This window comes from Mytilus californianus, unplaced genomic scaffold, assembly GCF_021869535.1.
Source record: "Mytilus californianus isolate M0D057914Y unplaced genomic scaffold, xbMytCali1.0.p SCAF_29, whole genome shotgun sequence".
Classification (NCBI taxonomy): domain Eukaryota; kingdom Metazoa; phylum Mollusca; class Bivalvia; order Mytilida; family Mytilidae; genus Mytilus; species Mytilus californianus.
In genome coordinates this window covers 160,551-185,393 of record NW_026262678.1, presented here as the reverse complement: position 1 = coordinate 185,393, position 24,843 = coordinate 160,551, and the positions used below count along the sequence as shown (strand labels likewise).

The window sequence follows — 24,843 nt, the reverse complement described above, 5'->3', positions numbered from 1 at the left end:
GGTTCCTCACTTGGGACAGGCACTTACAGAATGTGGCGGGGTTAAACATGTTTGCAGGTGCCCAATACCCCTATAATCTATAGGGATGTAACAGCACAACAAACTAAAAAAATCAGTAAAAACAAAGCTTATCAGATCGACACAAAGGTCCATCACGGGATTTGTTTTTGTAATATTGTTCGCTGGAATGCACGACTTTTACGCTTAAATTACAAGACTTTGACTTTTTATTTTGGCCCTCTTCAGCTACAATTTTCTCTATTAAAAACTGAAAAGAGAACCCACAGTTTCATGGAGAATGTACATGTATGTAGTTAAATGATCGAAACAAAAGGGAAAACATAAACCTCTGAATTTTATTTTCTATTGTGACTTTATAAAAGTCCTTTTACCACATACGAACAAACTCGTGAGACACTTAAATGAATAGAATGCCATTTACGAAAACATATTAATGCGCACAAAAGTGCAGTGCTGTGTGCATTAAATATGTTAATGAATAAGGCTTGGCTATATATGTTTTTTTTTTAATTTCATGGACGCGGACACTGTCAAAAGTGCAATGCTATCCAATGATAAACAAAATTGATTTTCATGAATACAATGATTATGTTAATTTTATTATGAACTATACATCCATTATGTAAATATTCTTGAAGTGAATAACTATAATACACACAGGCATCTTCAGTAAGAATTTGTGATTCAGAAGAATGTAAATGAATTTCGTGAGGTAAGGTATTCTCACTCGAAAACGTTTATATGTTATTTTAAGTATTCTTTTAAAAAAATGCTTTGAGAATTCGTGTAGCTGGAAAAATCTTGTTCGATGGGCATGCATACTAAGTTGCATAGTTTCAAAGCAAATAGGACAAAAGAAAACATTAAACAAAAATAATTGTGAAAGTATTTCATTCTTTCCAAACATCAACTAAGATAATGATCGATTAATTGATGGACTGTTTATTGCGTAACGTCCAGTGGCAAATAATCAAATGTAGTCAATGAACAGAAAAAGACATCGTATAAAATCAATAGAAAGATTTGTCATCAAGTGATATATTGTCCCCTTGATATTTATTGTGGACACGGTGACAATAAGCTTCCTGACCAGAAAAGGCGTAAAAAAGGTCAACTTCTTTTATGAGTTAGTTTCCTTCAATGACGACGAGTTACCGATCTTTGTTTTGTTTTTGTTTGTTTGTTTTGTCGTGTGTTTTGTTTTCGATGAATAAAAAAAAATTTTGGACAGAACAGTTCTATAAATCAGTGGCAATCATCAGTCGACTACTTATACATGTAGGAGTTAACGCTTTTTCCCTTTTTATTGTGTTTTTTCGGGTGAAAACTATAGTTTATATATATATATTTAAATTTTATTTAGAAAAATGATCAGCAGAACATGATCTACCAATAGGTCAAAATAGCTGAAATCACCAGTTTACACTTTTAGTACTTATTACACTTGAAGGATGATTTTATCATTTAAAAAAAAAATTTGGCCGGAATATATTAGAAACATTTTATTGCACCGATTCATTTATAATACAAGCTCCTTGTATTACTTTTTTACTAAAACATCATTCAAAGATGGGTTCTTTAAAAAAGAAAACACTCAAGTTAGGGTTTTGTTGGAAACAATAGTGTAAATACGCTTTTGAAGAACTTCACTCAGATAAGTTAACCTATTTGATGCCATGGAAGCCTCAAAATATACAAATTAAGGCCATTTGGTGTGATTGCCAAAGAAATAAACTATCAACCAGATGCACATTAGAAGTATGTGGTAAGTTAATGAAAGGACAATATGAAATAAAAACCTAATATGAATTATCATGAAGGTACGAATTCGCAGTATACATTCGAGATTACTTTATTTCCTTTCCAGTTGAAACACCAGAGGATAACACAGTCATTGCGACATTCATAGTATAAACAATTCAATTATACACATCAATTTCAATAACTGCACGCTCCTTTTCATCTGTTAATAATATTGTTCTTTTATTGTGTATATGTTCATCGGATTTTAGTTTTCGCTTTCGTTTTGTTTTCGTTCAAACTCAGAATCACTGTCACTTCCCTCCGATCTTTCTGTCGCTGTATATTTCTCAGGAAACAAACCAATCATTCTACAAACTTCATCACAACGATGACTTACAAAATGAAAACATAGCATGGCACATATATTTTTCCGACACTAAACATATCGACTTCCACCTGAAAAAAAAGAAACAAATTTAGTATTATAATTCACCTGAATGGTTTAACACTTTGCCTCCTTTAGCTAGCCTGTGCTACACGTGTTGGACGCTGTTTGTCTTTGTTCTGTATTTCTAAGTCCGGAGTGTGTTGTGTGAACTTGATTGGACAGTTTATTCATACATCTTTCGTGACATATTTATTTCAATGAATTTTGTTTTTCTTAAACCATCTTAACTAAATACACGTATTATCGGTAGTGAAATCACGTCGAAAAGATGAAAAGTGTATGCCGTATGTTAGCGGTTATTTCGCTTTACCATTTGCACCGAATCATTAAAAAATGCCCAAAACATATGTATCTGCTCGTGCATTATTTCTTAATTAATCTACCAGATATTTATAGAGATAGATTTTTAAATAGATTTGGCTATTGACAATTGTTATTAATGAAACTTACTGTATGCCTTCTTTTATGTTAATTTACATTCATTTGTTAGTTTTTAATAATACACGAAAGGCTTATGCAAAATCGATTTGGTGCCGTATAAGTTTGCCTACAGAAGGGACAATATGCTGAGTAGCCGCTAAAAAACATACATACCGCGTACATAGAAGAAAGACAAACAACAGCATGTTCAATACAAAAATTATAAGAATATTACACAAACAGCAAACACTACACATGAACCCTTCAACAACTGATTTTAATTGAGTGTTTTGGAAAGGTAAATATATATTTTCCACACTTCAGGAACTCATTAAAGAGCTTGCATTTCCTATCATGATTTCCTTGAGAGAGGGTTGCTGCTTTATAAGGAGTCTATTGAACCAAGAGTTCTAGGGGATCCTTCAAATATTTGAAAGATGCCATGACGAGTTGGTTGACAGTTATTTGATATCTGTTTCAGAGGTGACGACGGATGTGTTCTAATTTTCGTAACCATAATCCCTTCCTCTTTTCCTCGAAAATGACTTACCAAAGAAGACAAATCACCGGTTTTGTACTTGCATGAGCAGCACAACGGGTGCATAAGATCACACCCGGGTTTTGGTGGTTCACTTTCTGCTCAGCATTTAGTTTTGTTTTTTGTTTTTTGTGAACTGTTTGTGTATTCGTTGTTTTTCGTATTCTGGCCATGGCATTATCAGTTTGTTTTCGACTGTTTATCTTTTGAAATGTATAGCAGAGTACATATATATGATGTTGTCGCTACCACTGTCAGATGTGCCGCCATATGTCTTATAAGTTATTAGCAAAACCAAAACAATGATAATTTCCAAATTTGACTTTGAAACGCAGTAGGTAACATTTTTCTTTCAGTTTTGATTACTCACCCCTTCTCTCGGAAGAACATATGAAACCCAGACAAACAGCAGTGATAATCAATAGAAAAAGACCGAAGCAAATGTTCCAATAATAATCCAAACGTGTTCAAAATCTAGAATAAAGGAAAACGTTTATGATTAGTGTGTTCTTTTCGATTTCAGTTTTCTGCATATAAATGCTATTTTCTTATAGCATAAACAAACGTATTTCTTTTACTATGGATCTTACATACGTTTTGAATACAGAAAACATTCTTGCAATGATAGACAAACCTTTATGCCCCACCTAAGGGCATAATGTTTTTCGGTCTGTGCGTCCATTCGTTCGTCTGTTCGTCCGTCCGTTCGTCCGTTCGTCCGTACGTTCGTCCGTTTGTCTGTCCCGCTTCAGGTTAAAGGTTTTGGTTAACGTTTTCGGTCAAGGTAGTTTTTGATGAAGTTGAAGTCCAATCAACTTGAAACTTAGTACACATGTTTCCTATGATATGATCTTTCTATTTCTAATGCGAAATTAGAGTTTTAACCACAATTTCAAGGTCCACTGATCATAGAAAATAATAATGCGAGTGGGGCATCCGTGTACTATGGACACATTTTTCTTTTTGGAGGTATGATTTAAGTAGCATAAATCAAATGGATTCTTACGAAGAATATTTTGGTCATTCACTTTTTAAGACATTTTCTCTTTACATGAATACAGTAAGTTATACATCATTGACATATTATACTGTTAAATCATTACGCGTAGTATTAAAAAGGATTAGCTATTTTAAAAAAAATCTCCTTTTACTTTTTTATTTGAATGTATGTACAATGATGTATAAGATTAATTCAACACGCACGTTGTGTTATGTTTTTTTCCTTACTCTTTTTGAAGCTACTGTTTACAATTTACCTACGTACCCCAATACACATAAAAACGCTTTATAAATTGATCATCAGCAGCTCAAGCATGTTCAGCTTACATCCAGTATCTGCGATTATATTCATAACGATTGTTTTGGGAATGGCGTTACGTTTATCGATTTTTTTTTGCTGCGTATCACAACGTTATGAACTAGTTCAATAGAGGCTTAATTTTATTAAATGATCTTTATAAAGCTTGCTTTCACTGAGAAATTTTAAAGTAGAGGTCTGCGTCAACAACAAAAAAAAAACAAAAAAAAAACAATTCAATAATCAATATGTATACAGTGCACGTATTAACTAGTATTACATATCATGAATTGTTCGAAAACAATCAAGCTTTGTTGCTTTTCGAAAAGTTTAGATAAACTGAAAGAGTTCGAACGATTTTTTTACATTCAGAACCTTAAATTATACAAGAAGAACCAATGGAGAGAACACTAGCATGATATCTTAAGTTTATCAATGTCCATGAAGTGTAGAACCAGTTTGAAGAAGGTTGTTCAATGCCTTTACATGATCTTTTCAATTATTATGAGTGAAGTCCAAGAAGGCCTTTAAAATACATTTGATTCCTTACATTAATATAAATCAATTAAGGATATATATTATAAAAAATTAAACATATATGATTGAATGTCACCAATCACGATAACCGATTTTTTTATTTATCTTTTTTATTTACAAAATAAAATTGATTTTTATCTTACTGTTTGTGTTTGAAAATATTCAATTGATTGATATTAATGTAAGGAATTAAAATTATAAAACAAAATGTTTGTTAATATCGAGGAACGGTTGTAATTAAAATATATATGTCTACTTACCGTGAATATTAGACATCTGATTTGTAACTGAATGTAAAAAAAGTGTAGTGTATGTATTAATCAAGTTCATGTCACAAAATTTCTACATGTACTCAAGAAATCTTAAAATAATGAAAGCCCTTGATCAGATTGAGTACATGGCTTTCCTACAGTAACATTGTTGTTTAATCTTAGATGTCAATGTTTGATGTATTGATAACATCATTCTCCTAAAATTTTCTTTATTCGGTCATTAATTTGGTATCGGTTGACAAATAAAAAAAAGTGTGATAGCTTTTGATTTTGTCATTTGATAAGAAACTTTCCATTTGGAATTTTCATTGGAGTTCGGTACTTTTTGTTCCGTTGTAGTATAGCTCTTCTACGTCTTGTATACAATGCTGTTAATAGTGTGCTGAAGCTTGAATATCATCATGACGATGTATTGACAAAAAAAGTAAGAGCGATTCATAATGTCAAATTTCAAGTTGTTTCGGTCGTCGAACATAAGTCGTGGTAATATTTTACAATCAAGTATGACATTGTCATAACTTTCTGTACTTGAAGATGTGACCGTGAAATATCATACTTGTTAGAGTTATTCACATTTTCCCTTTAATCGGAACTGGTAGATTTTGAAATATTGTTGAATCTTTTGTTTTGTGGAAGACTTAACGTTGACATAATAAATGACTATAAAAGAATTGACCTAAACATGTCTTTTGGGTTATTATTCAAGTGAAAAATATCCTACAAATCAATAATTGTTTAGTCTGGACAGAGTTGTTTAGTCATATTCATTTATCGTAAATTGTTTCGTCGATTTCGTAATTTTAACAGTATAATTACCATTACAGTTCTGGAGAACCTTAGTCGCAATAACATCAGTATATGAACATCCAAAATCGCATACAACAGTCAAGTTCCGTTCACACATTTTTTCTTGAGTACGTGATGTTATGTTTAATGTGCCATAGTAAAATAAATCTTGTATATGAAAAGACTGTTGTTGTATCGTCAGCAATATGATATCCTGCAACAAAAATCACCAGTTGCTTTAATCAACAATTGATGAGGTTAATACAATGATTTATCAATATGATAAATGTTAACAGTGATTATATAATATTTATCGAGGGCAACGGCAGAGAGTGGATGTCATATCTTTGTGGTTGATAAATCATTGTATCTACTGATATTAAAATTCAACAATTGTTTTATTATATGAGTTTTTATTCTTTTTTTCAATTTTCCAGTACTCGCTCAAGATACTTTTAAAGCTTCTCCTTGTTTTTATTCAAAATATATCATCTGCTTTTGCTGTTGCTAACTTTTATCAATTAAAATATTCAACAAATTCCTTAAAAAAATCACTTAAAGCAAGAAAAGAAAAGAAATACACCGAAAACAAGAAGAAAAACAAAAAAACGAGAATTTGCCTGACGTCACAAACCTACGTTAGCTGTTCCAAATCTTATATTAACCTCTCATGATTTTTCGCCTGTTGAATATAATGATGTATAAAAGAATACTCCATAGCTATCAGCCAATGAGAAAAGAGAAATATTCTAGAATATAATGATACTTCCTAAACATATACCTTGTATTCATTTATTTCAATAAAATAAAGAAAAGTGAACAAGTAGATATATGATCTGAAAGTTTTATCTTCACAATGCAGTGGTTTTTGTTAAAACTACTATATTCCATTTCTGAAGATTTGGACAACTTTATACTTTTTAAACAGTTTTAACCACCCATCATTGCATTGTTCGATCATTTTATTTGCAAAAATCTTCATTTGTTAACCGCAGGACAATGGAAACGATTTGATTATTATTCTAGGAAAGTTTGACAAAGTGTTTGTGTAATTAACATAACCCACAGCCTGTTGTAAGGATAACCTACAGAACAAATTGAAACCATTTAGGTACAATACAGAAAAAGTAAAACGATTGCACAAGAAGCTATCTATTAATCAAGAAAAGGTATCTTCAGTTTCCTTAAATTTTATGTTTCGACAGATTGATTTACGTCTAAACAATTTAACAAAAGACAGAAGCTAATCGTAAACAACACAGTCCACGAAATGTAGGATCGCTTTATGTCACATTCGCCACATCAACGCAGTCGAGATAACAAGTGATTTCCTTTGTTTTTAGAAGAAAAGTATTGGTTTTTTTTGTTACGATACAGTGCTATTTATGTCATGATGTCACGTTTGTATGTGACTAATACTATTGTCTTACCATTTTTATTATCTTGTGTTACTTTATTTGTACTTACATTTATATTATCTTGTGTTACTTTATTTGTACTTACATTTTTATTATCTTGTGTTACCTTATTTGTACTTACATTTATATTATCTTGTGTTATTTTATTTGTACTTACATTTTTATTATCTTGTGTTACTTTATTTGAACTTACATTTATATGAACACTACAATTAGGTACAGGAAAAACACTTTTGAGATTTATCTGTACAAGAATTTTTTGATCCAAAACAGTCCAAACTATGTCTGTATATTGTGGTATAGCTGTATTAATGATAAAGATATAGTGAACACATTTTTTATAACAGAGCGCGATTTCAACCATCAAGAGGTAATTACTATAAAATTGTAAACTTATCTACGTTACACCAGCACCAATTCAAACAATTATCTTAATATGAAACAAACTGAACTATTGCTAAATATTCACGAACATGTTCGGCTAAAAGCTAATCAGCTGATTAAAGCATGTTATAATAGTGAAAATATGTTTGCTACTTAGAACCCATAGAACCATGGTTGTGGTTGGAGTTTTGAAAGTAGAAAAAAATGCAGACCTTCTTCTTGGATGAACATGTAGAACAATTCAATACGCATGACTTTGCATCTACAAAACATTCTGTACTACCTATTTTGAAATAAGTTTTGACGGAAAAAAGAATTCCATATCAGCATATCTCCCGTAATGAATCATTAACAAAAACTTCAAACATATGACAGAAGTATAATATTGAGCAAGTAAAAACAAACCTTTTTGGGGTAAAATATTCACAGAACGAAAAAATTGTTATCAAAATACCAAACACCTAGTAAATAAATTCAAATTAAAGAGAAGTCCATAAAACCTGAAAAAATCACCAAACAGAACTATTCTAAAACAACTGCCATATTCCTGTCTTGGTATAGTTATTTTATATTGAAATAGGGGAGGGGTTTAACGACTGGTTGCGGTTTAATCAAATATTTTCAGATCGATCAGTAAGTTAAAATTCTCATAGAACGATAAAAGTTTACATAATCAGACAGATACAGAGTTGTTTGAAGTGGAATACCTTTGTAATAAGTCATCAATACACATTAATTATGCCTAACCTGAACTGTTAGAGTGAAATGTAGATAAATTGATAACTATTATCATGAAACTGGTTGTTTCAAAAAGAGAAATTAGTCGGATATTTCACTAACATGCCCATATAGTTCTTGCTAAAGACATAATTCTAGAAATTGAAGGTGCATTTTTTTTTCTGATATTATTTGGGATTTAAAAATATATATCTTAGTGTTTGATTGAAATTCCATTAAAATCGTCCTTGCGAATAGTCATATCATAATTTTATAGGAGTAATACGTTAATATTTGAAATGATCAAACTTAAGTATGAGCTGAAATCTTGCTTTTAAACCAATATTCAATTAGCGATGTTAATGATACAATGTGAACAAAATCGTTATCAAAAGATTTATAGTGTTACCGCCTCATCTGAACAAATTATACCCTTTTATGATTTAAAAAAAGATAAACTTGTTTATTAAAGAGCCACTATTAAAGGGTTACGAATGCATCTTGCAAAAATCTATGTTAGTAATTTGATACTTAGATACATTTAAACATTTGACACCTGATAACGTTCCTTCCGGAACTACACAACTTCCAATATCGATTTTTCTACCCTCGTTAAATAGCTGACATGTTTAATATGCTTACTAATGAAATGTGTCGTATTGATTATCAACACATTATCGTAAGAATGCACATCAGACAAGCATGTATACGATATATTGAAATCTGTAACTGTAGTATTCATTATTGTAAGAGTAGAACCATCGGTTACGTCCTGCCCCGTATATTTATCTGGATAAAATGAAAGGCCTTGATGAAGAATAACATCAGATTGTTTCATCCATGTAGTTTTCTGTGTGCCTACAGCTGAGGTATTGCAGAACAATGTGACATTTCTCCCAAAAATAATAGGATAATCAGTTTCCTTCCAGTATACTGAAAACAGACCAAATCATTTTCAAAATATTTCAACTATGTATAATATGGTAAATGTAAAAGAAATTGTGTTTAAAGTATTGTCTCTTTGTTAGTTGAGACTACAAATTTCGAATGCGCTAAGTTTAATATAAGTTTAATACCGTACTTTAGTCTTGCACGAGAACATTTGACATTGAGTTTAGACAGTCATGCTATATAATGATGAATATTTTGTTTTAGGGACAAAGGTCAAAGTTTGAAATGAAGTGTCGTACATGATATAAGCCATAAAATGAGAGAGCATTGTGCTATTTCATCATCAATGTTTTATGGGATCATAGTTACTCGCTATGCAACTTCCTATGGATCTATAAACATATAGTCATACATTGTAATATTACTAATGATCAACTATTGTGAGTTAATTTCGTAATAACGTTTTTAGAAACAATTCGAATACCACAAGTATTACAAAGTTGTCTTGTTTGAAAACATAAAATGCAAATGTATCTACTGCTTGATTAGCCGATAGAAAAAATACTACAGATGAATATTATTTAAATTCATGGTTTTGACAACAAATTTACGTTAATATCTTTCCATGCAATTAGTTTTGGGCTGAAGTTGCAGCATTAAACAAATTATTTTCACTGTATATATGTATACTGTAATGTCTTTTATAGAAATTCATATGCATATACATATTTATATGAATTTTGTAGTATTGCACTGCATAAGCCGAGGGTGTGCTGGAGTTGTGATGGCGGAATGCTAGCCTGGCTCATAGTTTCTGACATATCCCTAACAAGCTGACCTAATGTAAATATTTCTCGCAGTTAATTATTGGGATAAAGAAAACAAAAAGCCAAACGAAAACATCATGAGTATACGGGTTTGCAACAAAATAACAAAATTGTTCAATGTTCAAGATTTGGGATTAAATCAATAGACAAAAACGTACCTGTATTATTGAGCTATTTTTAAGATACAAATTATTGTTAAATTTATTGACACTGACGAAGGCTATATGTTAAGCCGAAATATTTGTCAACACGATTCTATAACATCATCTTCCTATATTACCATCTTATATTAGTACCGTTGTGCAAATCTTTAGACTTATATAAATTGTTCCTTATCTGCGCAGTATCGTCTATTCTAGACGATCCGGTACAAATTTGCTGGTTGGTCCTTTTCATAGACTTCTATATTATTTTTCCTCTGAATGACCTGTTTTATGTTACTCACATAATCCCAGTGAATTTAAGTTTCAAGCTCTTATAACATGAACATCAATGATTATTTTAAACAACTAAGAGCTATTAAACAAAAGCAAATTAGAACTGAACACCACCTATCTAATTTAATCCATTATGTGTATAATGAAAGTATTCCTCATGGATTACAAATCAAGCTCATGCCACAAACACCTGGCAATCTATCCAACACATTACTTCGCCAGTATATTCATATGAATTTCTATAAAAGAGATTACAGATTTTATATAAACATAACGTGATGTTTGTATGATTTGTAACTTAAAACGTTTACGATCGGGTTGATATCAACTTATCAAAAATCAAATACGCCAAAAATTTACCAAGCAACAATCGAGTATTTGCAGAAATAAAATAAACACTAGTTCAAAATTTGTAATTGATTACAAAACATTAAAAGTGAGTTCTAGTTACGCAAAACTTGTCATTTAAAAATGGCACCAACACTTTCAAGTGTCTTGTTATATTGATTATTGGACATTTTGCGGGATGCACATTCACACAATGGTATTCCTAGTATAAAATAAACTTCTTACTTTTATTGGACTGTTGGGTCCAAGCAGTTGATAATAACATACAAATCATGATCATCAACATCAACAACGTTTTATCCGTTTTCATTTTATCTGCAAAGCCAAGAAACAATATGTCAGTACTAAAGGATAATTACATACCGATTTAAAATAGTATGTCTTTTCATTATTTAAATAATACTAAAGGGTTTTGTAAGGGATGGGTAACTTCCAGAATGCCATGTGTCTATATATAAGAATTTGAAAATGGTTGAAATTTTGCTTGTTAAAAAGTGATCAATTTGAAATTAAGAATATACCTTTTGTTTATTAAGAGAACATTCAGGTTAAATATGTAAAAGACACTCGATAGAAACATTAGTTCTTCCGGTCACTTTTGCATACAAATTTGATTCACACGCAAAAAACTAACGTCAGTTTTCAGTTTAAAAAAATAGTTTAGTTTATAGTAGATCTATATATTATATATAATTACGAAAGAGTTGCAAATCCTTATCACAATGTACAATTTATATATTATATTAGAATCTAGGACAAGCTAAAAGAAATTGTATAATAAGTATAGATGTAGTCAAGTTCATACGGAATTCGTCTCAAGTACAAAAATCTCATGAAGCCTGCTCAAAGTTTTGAGAGTATAGTTGCCTATGATATTTTTTTTGTTTAAAAAACCTTCAAAACATGGATTATAAAGTATAGGTAATCGATTTTAGATATATTTCGTTCAGTCAATTTAAAGCATAGCTAATCGTCAAAACTGCAACTTAAACATTCATTTTAAGTTTCCAGATTAATTGCTACTGAATTATGTTCCAAAACATTATACTTTCTGTAGATATATTTCCATAAAATAAGTTCAACATCATTCTATCTGGTTTATTTAATACACCTTCTGTTTGACCTTTGTGAAGGTTTCTCGTTTTCATACCCCTTATAAAGGACAACGACTTTATCATGTTTACCATGTACCATATGAACATCATTCCAATTAATCAAACATGTAACCTTTCCAGGGGCAATAACAGTAATAAGTTTCGGATACATTTTGTCGTCAAATATGTAATTTACCATTGACGGCGTGTGGGATCGCATGCTGGATGATACATACATATAATGAGATACTAACCCTGTTGGGAAATCCGGTCTCGCTGATTTTTGGAGTTTATGAGATTTTTTCGGTTTTTGTCTGTTACCTTGTTTTTTCCTCTCGATTCATCAGACATGAATATCGGTATACTTTTGTTGCCCAAATTAATAAAAACGGACTGCTTTCGCCAAAATGTACCAAAACCATAATTTGCAAACACTTAACTTATTTTCTTTGTTAGTGAATTTCGTAGGTGTTCACACGAGAAGCGAAACATTTTTGTAGACCAAGAACTTCAAGCATAAACACCTTATGTAAAATTGAGAATGGAAATGGGGAATGTGTCAAAGAGACAACAACCCGACTATAGAACAGACAACAGCAGAAGGTCACCAACAGGTCTTCAATGCAGCGAGAAATTCCCGCACCCGGAGGCGTCCTTCAGCTGGCCCCTAAACAAATATATATACTAGTTCAGTGATGATAAACGCCATACTAAACTCCAAATTGTACACAAGAAACTAAAATTAAAAATAATACAAGACTAACAAAGGTTAGAGGCTCCTGACTTGGGACAGGCGCAAAAATGCGGCGGGGTTAAACATGTTTATGAGATCTTATGTATCTATTACTAACGGTTTATGATTTGAGCAAGCGCTGCTTTTGGTTTGTACATTGAAACAGACAGTTCAAAATTGGGAAGCAATAATATCACCTACTTTTTATAAGAGTTATTGCTTTGTAATGCTGTATTTACCCATTTTGGGGGTTTCAGATGTTATCTTGAAAACTTGGCAGATAAACAAAAACATAAGCCGAAATAAAGGTATCTTCCAGTAGTTGAGATGAATAAAATCTACAATCAAATCCTGAGGACTAACAACTGTATAAATGTTTTTGTTTTTTGTTTTTTGTTTTTTTGAATACCAATTTGAAAACAATAAAAAAAATTGACGAATTATCTATCGGCAAAACGATAAACTGGACAAGATTTTGGGCAACAGTTTCTTTTTATCCGAAATACACTAGTTGTATAGTATTAATGATGAGCAAAAATTGCAAGGCGAGAAATATTGAAATATACCTTTTTTACATTGTTAGTTACAACGGGATAAGTTGCAATGTTTGAATGTTAATTTAACTTGCCAATGTTGCATTGTAGTTCAATACACATGTCTTTGAAACTATTCTTGTTAAGACAGTAATATATTGGTGGTATCAACGAATGTTTGTGGACAGGATATATTTGAAGAGCCACATTAAACTATGAATCACTGAATAACCTCGTTTAATATGCATTGTAAATAATACGAACAATAGGAATTTGGATGGTATACTTTGACCTTTCTCAAAGCAAACCTTTCTGAGTTCTGTCGTACATACAGTTGCGTGATGTTGTTTCAAGCATATGTCATGATACCGGTTTTTTTTTCACATAACATGAATGTATCTGTATCCACCTTTTCAAACTTCTGGATGCTTAAACAATGCAGAATAGAACAAAGAAAGCATTTGCGCCAAGATTCAATTTTTCTCCATATCTTATCATTTGTTTGACGCAGGTGTTTTAGAATCGACAACAGGAGATAACATGATGACACAAAATTTGAGAGTAATTATGTATAAAAAGAGTTAGGTTCAACGTCCAACATGTCCAAGAAGTTACAGTCATACCAAAAACAAGTTACAGAAAGGGAAGACAATGCATTTGAAGTTATTAATATATTCTGAATTCTGAAATACAATATCTGAATAAATGAAATTTCATATTGTATTGATACTTACATAAACATTGGCGTGGAGAATGACTTTGCAATCTCTGTAACTAATCTGGTCGGGTCTGGTCGGATCGCCGGAAATCGTTGTTCTCCAAAAACAAAATGTTAAACTATATAGTTCAACCGAATATTAAGTGCCAACTCTAACATCAAAAGCACCCTCAGTGACAACTAATCAATGTAAAACCGTCTTTGGCAATCTTAATTACACTGGTACCTACAAACATAATTTAAATTTTCAATAACAATCTAATCACAAATACTCATAACTATGAAGGATATTATAACAAGCCTGTCATTGAAATACAAATTTAATCATAGCACTGTCAAGGCAATCTGAATTAGCACCGTAACAAAATACCTAATAAGCACCGGCACGCACAAACTTTGCACCGTCGCTAAAAACTTTATTTAGCACCGAATAATTAAATACAGTCATAAAATATATTTACTATGATTTAATTCTCGGTTGAAGTTATCAAACATATTTTCATAACCAAATGTATTTGAATTTCTCCCTTCCTTACTTTGACTACCTAACACATTTTCTAGCAACCATGGATCTTAAAGGGAGATTCCCGTAATGTTTATATTGCTTATAAACATGGAATGATATTCACCAGTAAAGATGGTTTAAGACTCTAAGGATATAAGTATATCAAAAGTAGAGTTGTACTTGAGATTAAAGTCGGACCAAGTTACTATCAATGGTAAATGCAACTTTTTGTGACAATGATTTACGTGGACAAATGAGAATTCTAAACGGAACAATTTTGAAACTTTATATAACGAAGCAAGTCTTCATGAAGTTTTTGTTAAATTTTATAGTAGATAACAATTTAGCAAAATGACGTGGATATTTTTATTTTCCTCCCTTGAACAAGTATGGCAAGCATCTGCATAATAACATAGAATCAATTAGAAAGCTGTATAGAAAAAAAACTTCCCAACATACAGAAAGCTATCGCTTCATAGTATTAACAACTTTAGATTACAGCTAACAAAACAAATTAAATCATTTATATTGCTATCTGCAGGTTAATCCTAATAACATCTTAACCTTATTATCAATAAACCATTCTCAACAATACCGATATAGGTTTACTACAAAAAGGGGGAGGACAGCATTACCGCAGGATAGACAAAAATGTTTTTTGTAAAACGTATTATGTAATCAATATGATAATCACTTGTAATGCTCTCAATGATTTATAAGTTCACCGATTTTGTGAAAAAAATGCTGTAATTGAGACGTTATTTAAAAACGATGAATGAAGAAAGACAGTAGAAAAATAGATAATTTAATAGGGATTTAAGTTTAAAGATAATTCATTTTGGCTGTATTGTATTGAAAGTATAGATTATTGTCTGATTGAGTGAAAATTACATTTCAGCTGCGCAGAACAAACAACTGATTACAGGGGTACTCAATAGGTTTCTAAATCATGTAAATGCAATTGTATAGAAACCCTCATAAACAATAATTATTTTTCAACGGAACGTTATCAAGATATTTGTAAAAATACTAATACTCTGTTGAATAGTTGGGTCATGTGTCATCTTACTACATCTCATTATTTCATAATTATAACTGTCTAAGTGATTTAGAAATGAAAGTAAGTTTTAAATTGCAATTTCAACCAGCGTAGAAGAAAGATAAGAAAAACATGTAATTGCTTACATCTACTTTATTCGAACTTGGTGGATAGTTGTCTTATTGGCAATCATACACCATCTCCTTTTTTATATTGATTGTGCATAACAATGCATTCGCTAATATAAGATATAACAATTTTTCGATAAACAAAGACACGTAAACACAGGTATTCAATTCATTATTATTTTCAATTTAAGACCAGATGACAATTTTTCAATGCAAATACATTTACTAAACCAAGTAAGATTAAAGTGTTTGGCCAAAGTGCTATATGCTGTTTATTTAGATTACTCAATTTACTTTAAAAAAAAATAAGATGTGAAAAGTATAACAACAAAAATACCGCACTGCGAGAAAAATTCAAAACGGAAAGTCCCTAATCAAATGGCAAAATCAAAAGCTCGAACACATCAAACGAATGGATAACAGCTGTCATATTCCTGACTTGGTACAGACCTTTTTTGATGTAGAATTTGGCGGATTAAACCTGGTTTTATAGCTAGCTAAACCTCTTACTTGTATGACAGTCGCAAAAAATTTTATTATATTGACAACAATGTGTGAACAAAGTGACTGACTATCTAAACAAATATTTTACATTACAATGTAGCAGTACTTCACAATGTCAAACGAAGGTTTAAATATCCAAGTCAAGAGACAAGTATTAAAAAGTTCGAGAAAAAAAAACCCGCGAAAATCTTTTTAAAATGTTAAAGCCAATGTACTGTGTTCATTCTTTATGTTCTTGCAATCATTCTCATTGGACTTAACGTGATTATGTTATTATCATACATGCTTAAGGTCTTTATAAGCACGATAAATGCTATTCATTGGTCGTTATCATAATGAAAACACAACTAATAAAAGCGCTGACAGATGTAAAAACAATTAAAGCATAACATTCTTCGAAAAATTAGTGTTGGTAAATTAACGATATCGGCATATTTGTGCGATAATAGCGATTGACAAATAAACCAATAAATACCGCCCTTTCTCTTTTGAACATTGTTGGTTTAAAATTATCAACAAGATAATGCGAAATTTGATCATTTTTACTATTTTGAGCGAGTATCTGTTCGTCCCCACATATTTTCTTTTTCAAAAACTAAACAAGCGAATGAGACATACGTTTTACATATTTGGTAGTGTCTTCTAATGAAAGTATCCGTTTAATTCAATTCCAATTATCTTATCAGATAACAAACAGAATAGAAATTCAATCATCCGGAAATAATTAGAAAAAATGATAAAACCTATCATGATTCATTGTTGTTGCTTAAAATCTAGTGACAGATGCTGCATACAATTTATGGACAATTAAACAATGATATGACGATATAAATCAATAGTTGAAGAAAGATAATTTAGATGTCAAAGCTAATATACATTATTAATAGTACAGCAACATTTCTTTAAAAAAATAACATGTTGAGTTTGACGAGACAATCTCCTTAATCATTTCCCTCGCTTATTTTCGTGCTTTGCATAGAAAAAAATTCCGAACAACCCAAACATTTCTTACTGTTGTAAATCGAACTCTGTTAAACTGATGATCCTATTGAAAACGTATAATTCCATCATGATCTGATGGTACATACATGAAAGGAGTCAATATTAAACTGAGGTTATTTTCCGTTCCAAAATGGTCCGAATGAAACTTGCCAGAAAAAATCTTCGATACAAATTTACCAGGTATAAACCATGTATGGTTGTTTATAAAAGTCATTTTTTTTTTTCGATTCGACAAAACATCTCTAGAGCCAATCACAGATTTTATTAGTTGGTTATGTTTTTCTGATATCTGAATCACTACTGTAAGCTACGTTTTCACAATTTCCATGGATATATGTTTATATCATTTAGTCATCTGCAACTTAATCTTCTCTAAGTTTGGTGTGATTACAAATGATTGTTTGTCTGAGTGATATACCATGACGGTTTATAACTTTATCATTTCCTTTGCACCCGAAGTTAGAAAAAATGTTTCTTATCATATTTGTTTTATTTCTGGATACTGTTACAATATTTGTGTTGGTCTTCTTACAATTTGTTTCACTTTGTTTTTCCAGTACAAATAAATTCTTCATGGATACGGTACCAGGATTAAATTAATGCACATTATTTATACCTGTACTTTCTGTTTTGCCAGATCGTCAATAATTCGTAAGGTACAATTTTTGTTAAACCAAGGCGAAAGGTCAAGATTAAAACAAATTGCCCTTTGCTGGTTCTTGTACGATATTTTTTTTCTCCAAAAATCATATGAACATAATAGAACAGAATACTAAAATCCAAATTCAAATGCATAATAAAATGTTAATTGCGTAATATTTACAGACAATTAAGATTTTTCAAAAAATCTTCAAAAATGATACATTTGCGCTTTTAGTAAAATATTTCTCTATGTATCAATATGTATATGTCAAAAATTAAAGAAATTTGTCGTTTATAGGTGAATAGATTTTGTGTCGTCATTTTAACTGCAATTGATATAGTAATGGTCATCTGTAAATAGGGATCATCTTCTCATTGTTTAGATAACATATTGAAGAGAAAATAATTTAGCATATTTAAAAAAGGGATGCTAAATGTGATTAAGAAAATACAAGGTATATACAGTAAACATATGTTTTTTCGGTGGAAGACTTGTTTTGAAAGTTATGCTCGTTCATTTTTCGAATAAATTCTTTTTGCACCCCGCACTCAACAATCAGAAATCTGGCAATTTGTTTAATTAGCACATTATTACCTACTTCATATTTTGTTTTATCAAATTTGAATGAAAACCGATATCGTGGAAGATTGAATAACCTTCATGTGTAATTTCAATCACCACCGGTTTAAAGTAGTGTTCATATATTTCAGTGTAGTTTTCTGAAGACTGTTGTTTGTCTTTCCTACTTTATCGCGTTGATCATGGTTTCAAATGTGTGTTTATCGGAAATGTAGGAATCATCTTGTCCCTTAGCTTAACATTGTTGTTTTTTCCATTCATATGTCCATCCGTTAGTCTAAAAAAAGTTTGTAATTCACAATTTTCCTCCTACGTATACATCTCTTCGTGAATTCTGGTAAAGTTGAAGGTTTTGAAGTGCACATACGGAGATTGTACATGAAATGATTTTATTCATGATACACACATTCAAATAGAATTCAATAGCAAGCAATTCAAATTCAACATTACAATCCTGCTTTTAAGATATCTCATTTTTAACGCTTGTTTTTCTCAAATTTATAAACATACTATATTGTGTTTTTAATGTTAACTAATATCAGACTCTTATTGCAGCTATGAGAACGTCGCACCAATTGAAACCTAAACGAACAGATTAAAGCATGCAAAGCATTTGAATGTCAAAAAAAAATGATGTTATTTATTCATGTTATTGTTTGCATAAAGTTTTGAGGGTTTCTTTATAATTTAGTTTTGGAAAAGACTGTACTTCAAACCAACTAGTTTTGGCAACAAATTTGTTCAGTCGACGTTTGTGATGAGAAAAATAACGCAAATAGAATTAATCTTGTTTTACTATGAAAATAACGTGTGAAAATTGCCAGAAAATCCTAGGTCAACAACAAAGGGCTTAACGCAGGCGTATAAAAAGTGCTAAATAAGTTTTGTCAGAGGTTGTCTTCTTTTATAAAACGTTCTTAGTGATGATTGGTTGAATTGTTTCTATACAGTAATTTCCTTCTTTATGGCTTTTAATTCATTATATAATAACTTAACTACTTTGGAAGTCTTATTATTACTATAATTATTGCAAATTGCTTGAATTTTCAAATCAAAACATACAGACTGTAAGTTGATGTAAATAAACCTATCATAGATACTAAGCTTAAAAGGTCAGAGGCACTTTTCGTCTACAAAAAACTCATCAGTGACGCTCGAATAAAACAAAGTTAAAAAGGCCAAATAAAGCACGAAGTTAAAGAGCATTGAGGACCCAAAATTCTGAAAGGTTTTGCAAACAAAACAGATAAAAGAGGGGCGAAGATACCAGAGGGACATTCAAACTCATAAACTGACAAAGCCATGGCTAATAAAGAAACAGACAAACAGACAAACAATAGTACAAAAAACACAACATAGAAAACAAAAGACTAAGCAACACGAACCCCACTAAAACTTGGGTGATCTCAGGTGCTCTGGAAGGGTAAGCAGATCCTGCTCCATATGTGGCACCCATAGTGATGCTCATGTAAGTACATTCCGGTAAATAGTCTAACTCGGTAGGGCACATTCCTGAAAAGGGAACGGGATTGTAGTTACGACATTAGGAAAATATCCGCTATCATCTGTGAAACGGATATCCCATAACGGTCAACAAACTCGTGATGGCGTCCGTAAAGTTTTGTTTTCTACCGACCCTTATTGTAAATTTCAAGTCGATAGTTTGTTGAAAAACACGTCCTCCAAACGTAACAAATATGTTGTCAATTAAGAAATCAAGCATCTTGATAATGTCAGTTTCAGAGAACTTTTTGTTTGAATCAGAGTGATTTTTTACAAAGTAGGATTTATCTCTCCCTAAGAGAAGATACTTGTATTTACGTTGGCCATTCTTTTTTATGAAACAAAGCAATACCAACTCTTTCAATTTGTCTTTTAGTTTGGAATGGGGAATACTAGTGTAAATTGTAGAAAAGTCAAATGTTTTAATACTGTTTCAAGATGAAGATCTTTGGAATATTTTAGTATCCACATCTGATTCACGCCACCTCTAAAATAGGCAGTTTCACAATAACTTTGTAGCCCGGCTTGATTGCTGATAAAATTGATGTTAATAATTTAGAAAGAAGTTTCGTGGAGCACTTGGAAGACCCAGCAATATACCGTTGTTTGTAAGGACACTTATGTAGTTAAGGTATCCAATACAGTGATGGAAGATCCAATTCTTCATCTTTGGTTGAAATTCCAAAGGAACATAGAACAGACCTATGATTATCCAGGGTTTTCGTGTCGTGGGGGTATATGTTGGGTTTCCAAGTTAATTGTCAATACCTAATTCATTTATCAAGCAGTTATGTAATGTGATTTACACACAAAAAACGATGTTGTTTGGGCTTTTATCTGCGGGGACAACAACATCTGATCTAAGCTGATCTATTCCTAAGGCAGAAAATCCATAGTATTTCAAAAAAAAGAAAATGGGTTTTAAACAGTAAGTTAATTTAAAATTATGACCATATCAGTGATAATTCATGTCAACATAGAAGTTGACTACTGGGCTGGTGATACCATTGGCGAGGAAACCTCTTGCAGCAGTGGCATCGATTCTGTGATTGTAAATATACTCTTCATAGATACCAGGCTTAAATATTGCACGCCCGACACGCGTTTTGTCTACAATAGACACATTAGTGACGCTCGAATTAAAAAAAAAAGGTGAAAAGGTCATGTAAAAAACGAAGTTGTTAGCATTTCAGACCCAAAACTCCGAAAGAATTTGCCAAATACAACAAGCAAACGGAATGTAATTGCAACATTTTTTTTTAATTAGAAATTATGTAGTTTGGTCGGGTTTCCTACTTCTGACAAACGCAAAGAACATTTTCTGTGTCTCATGTGTCTAGAACATAATAGGTTTTACTTTTTAGTCAATGCAAGATGCAGTTGAAGCATCCAAGAAATCAAATTTTATAATTTGCATAAGAGAAATATTTGAAATTCAACTTTTCATTAACCAGCTTTCTAACTAATGTAATCATGTTAATTATCTATTTATGTATTTAATTTTTTTTGGCTAGCTTAATATTTATTTATAAAGTCTTTTTTTTCTATTGATTATCAAGGTATTAAAAAGGAAATAACAAGACGAGACAGAAGAGTTTTTGATAGGCTACCAATTAAGCTACATATTGAAATATCTCCCTCTCCTTAGCACTACATGAAATATGTTATTTGGTTTTATGGTGATTAACAATTGAATCACAGACAAATATTTCGGTTTTCACTCATTTTTATCCTTTACACCGGAATTACAGAAAACATGCGCTATTAATCAAAAATACGTGATTAATATTTCAAAGTGCGTTTGACAACTGACTTATAGTCTCTGTTCTAAATGTTTTTCATATTTTCATACAGAATTTTATTATTTAAAAAACAGAATATGCAAAAATGTTGGCATATTGTAAACTTAAGAAATTGTCTGTCCTTGACCTTTCATCGTGATTTGACAGAAACTGCACCGTACGAATATTTGACGACCGGGAAATAAAGATAGTACAGATGATATGCTTTCGCATGATATATGATTTAGCCGTATGTTAGGTGGGTGCATTAGAAATAAAATTTTATGGTTCATGTCACTCGACTATAAATGAAACGGAACGACTTTTGTCGAGTGGATGTACCCCGAGTTTTACGTTTTTACCTATCATGTCTGTTTGTTTTGCTCTCACATTGTTGTCAATGTAATGGAATTATATGCAACTGTCATCAAATTGAGAGGTTTAGCTAGCTATACAACCAGATTTAATCCACCATTTTTCTTGATGAGGAACTGCCTGTACCAAGTCAGGAATATGACAATTGTTTTCCATTCGTTAGATGTGATTGAGCTTTTGATTTTGCCGTTTTGTAAATGACTTTCCGTTTTGAATTTCCCTTGGAGTTCGGTATTTTTGTTATTTTTTTTAACTCACAAAATTTGCCAGTAACACCTTAATTAGTTCGAAAATAGAGATTTCAATAAAGTTGACGACATCTTTTATCCACAATACGACTAGGAAAAATTGGCATGCAGGCTTCAACACACTAAGACTTACACTTAGATATTCAATTTGTTATAACATACATAATGTGAAAAAAAAACATTTATCATCGACGCATGCACTATATGTTTCCGGTCACTCAAAAAAAAAATCAGTCAGTTTTTTAATTTTGAAATGTATAACTATCAATGTCGTATATTTCAATTCACATCTTATTTTGTTAGAGTGAAATTTGATCGCCCATTAGCTAAATTGTCAATGCTTGCATATATACTTAAATTATTTGATCATTTGTGTATTGTAGGGATCAAATTGCACCGTTATTGTTGAACATCAAGTTATATAATCTCGATTATTATCTTTGTTAAACATAGGTTATAATGTCAACAACAACGAACAATTATTATTACTTTAACACAAATCTGTCGGTGATCTTGACATCAGATAAACCTGAAATATTTAATTATTTAAACATAAATTGTATCTGTATAAACAGAAGTCCACTTATAGTTTCAAATGGTTTATAACGATTGCCCTGTTGTAAAAGAATAATTTAACAAAATGAACTTCTTCAAACTTTTAAGAATATTTTATTCTATATTAAAAGACAAATAAAACCATTTTTAAAGACTTTTTTAAAGGCAAATATCGATTCGAAGATATGATTAAGATACAAGGTTGCACGTTATGGACGTTAAATCTACTCTTTTATAATATCACCAAGTTCTTTTGCGGTCATTTTTATTTCAGTATCGACTCATAGGAAATACGGTTATTGCGTCATGTATTACATTGTCTTATCTGTGCATTACTTTTCCTATTTTATTTTATCTTATTCGTTTTTTTTTTCTATTTTCCCTTATTTCCTTCACTGTTTAACATGTTCAAGGAGCTATTTTTTCAATCATAAATGATGTCCAGAACCAGTATCCGTTATTAATATTGTCAAAGATATAGAAAATATGGTTACTGCGTCATGTATTAAGATATAGGAAATACGTTATTAATATTGTCACGAATATAGAAAATATGGTTACTGCGTCATGTATTACGATATAGGAAATAAGTTATTAATACTGTCAAAAATATATGAAATACGGTAATTGCGTCATGTATTACAATGTCTTATCTGAGGATTTCTTTTCCTATTTTATAACCAGTATCCGTTATTAATATTGTCAAAGATAAAGGAAATACGTTATTAATATCGTCAAAGATATAGGAAATACGGTTATTGCGTCATGTATTAAGATATAGGAAATACGTTATTAATATTGTCAAAGATATAGGAAATACGGTTATTGCGTCATGTATTACAATATCTTATCTGAGGATTTCTTTTCCTATTTTATTTTTTCTTATTCGTTTTTTAATATTTTCCCTAATTTTCATCACTGTTTAAGGAGCTATTTTTTCAATCATAAATGATGTCCATAACCAGTATCCTTTATTTATATTGTCAAAGATATTTTTCTACGTGTTTTCACAATATTCAGCTTCATTGTAATTAAAAGCATGATACGGTTTAGTTGGGATTATACATGTATAACCCTTATTGTTATGCTCTTTACATGTGTTTTGTAAAATAAACTCATGTCAAGGCATCGGTGGCCGAGTGGTCTAAGTAGTAGAACGATGCAGATATATTGTATCAATTTTAAACTAAACTAGTTGATATGTAACATATCTAAACATTTGTTGAATTGTTGTTGATATTGTTTTATCTGACTACATGTACCTGTCTGTTTGTAATCCAGGTACTGTCTGGTGATTTTTTTTTTATTGTACATATTTGAATAAAATTTTATCAAGAGAAAAAAAGTAGTAGAAATACTTTATCACTAGCCTGTCCACACTGAGGTTGTGAGTTCGAATCTCGCACGAGGCAGGTGCACCCGACTCAAATCTTAATTGACAAGGAATGTTAGTTTTCCTATCAAAGTTTGGTTTGTTCTGTCCGGGCACTCCGGCTTCCTCTACCAATAAAAACTGACCGCCACGAAATGGAACAACAGTGTTGAAAGTGGCATTAAACACCAACCAATCAATCAATCAACCTCATGACGACGAACCTTATATTCAGTGAAATATGGTATCGCATTCGTGGTATTTATAGCATTAATATATAGCTCAATTGCAAATTATTATAAGACAGTTCTATTTGTTACTAGCACTGACAGGGGTGCTGATTGAAACAGTTGCCTTAGTTCGTATATATCTCTAGTCCGGTCTAAACCAAAATGATCAAAATCATATTCCTTATAATTTGGTTTGTCAGACCCGCGTTTCATATAC

The 24,843-nt window shown here is 31.2% G+C and overlaps 1 protein-coding gene across 1 annotated transcript; it reads right to left on the bottom strand.

Annotated features, from left to right (window-relative positions):
- Positions 1-642: 642 nt before the first annotated feature.
- LOC127732844 (uncharacterized) lies at positions 643-14,384 on the bottom strand. Its single transcript, XM_052242022.1, has 8 exons — positions 14,179-14,384; positions 11,310-11,399; positions 9,224-9,514; positions 7,674-7,783; positions 6,093-6,276; positions 5,265-5,291; positions 3,541-3,644; positions 643-2,220 (listed from the first exon to the last, which is right to left on the bottom strand). The coding sequence occupies exons 2-7, from the start codon at positions 11,392-11,394 to the stop codon at positions 3,589-3,591; spliced, it is 753 nt and encodes a 250-aa protein (XP_052097982.1). The 5' UTR covers positions 11,395-11,399; positions 14,179-14,384; the 3' UTR covers positions 643-2,220; positions 3,541-3,588.
- Between the last annotated feature and the right edge of the window lie 10,459 nt (positions 14,385-24,843).

Bases quoted from the DNA above. Each gene is read 5' to 3' on its own strand.
- LOC127732844 (XM_052242022.1), bottom strand. From the start codon at position 11,394: ATGAAAACGGATAAAACGTTGTTGATGTTGATGATCATGATTTGTATG. The intron at 5,292-6,092 runs GTAATTATACTG...TTTTACATTCAG, and splicing joins GGTTCTCCAGAACTGTAATG to TTACAAATCAGATGTCTAAT. The intron at 3,645-5,264 runs GTAAGTAGACAT...CCTTTATTCTAG, and splicing joins TCAGATGTCTAATATTCACG to ATTTTGAACACGTTTGGATT.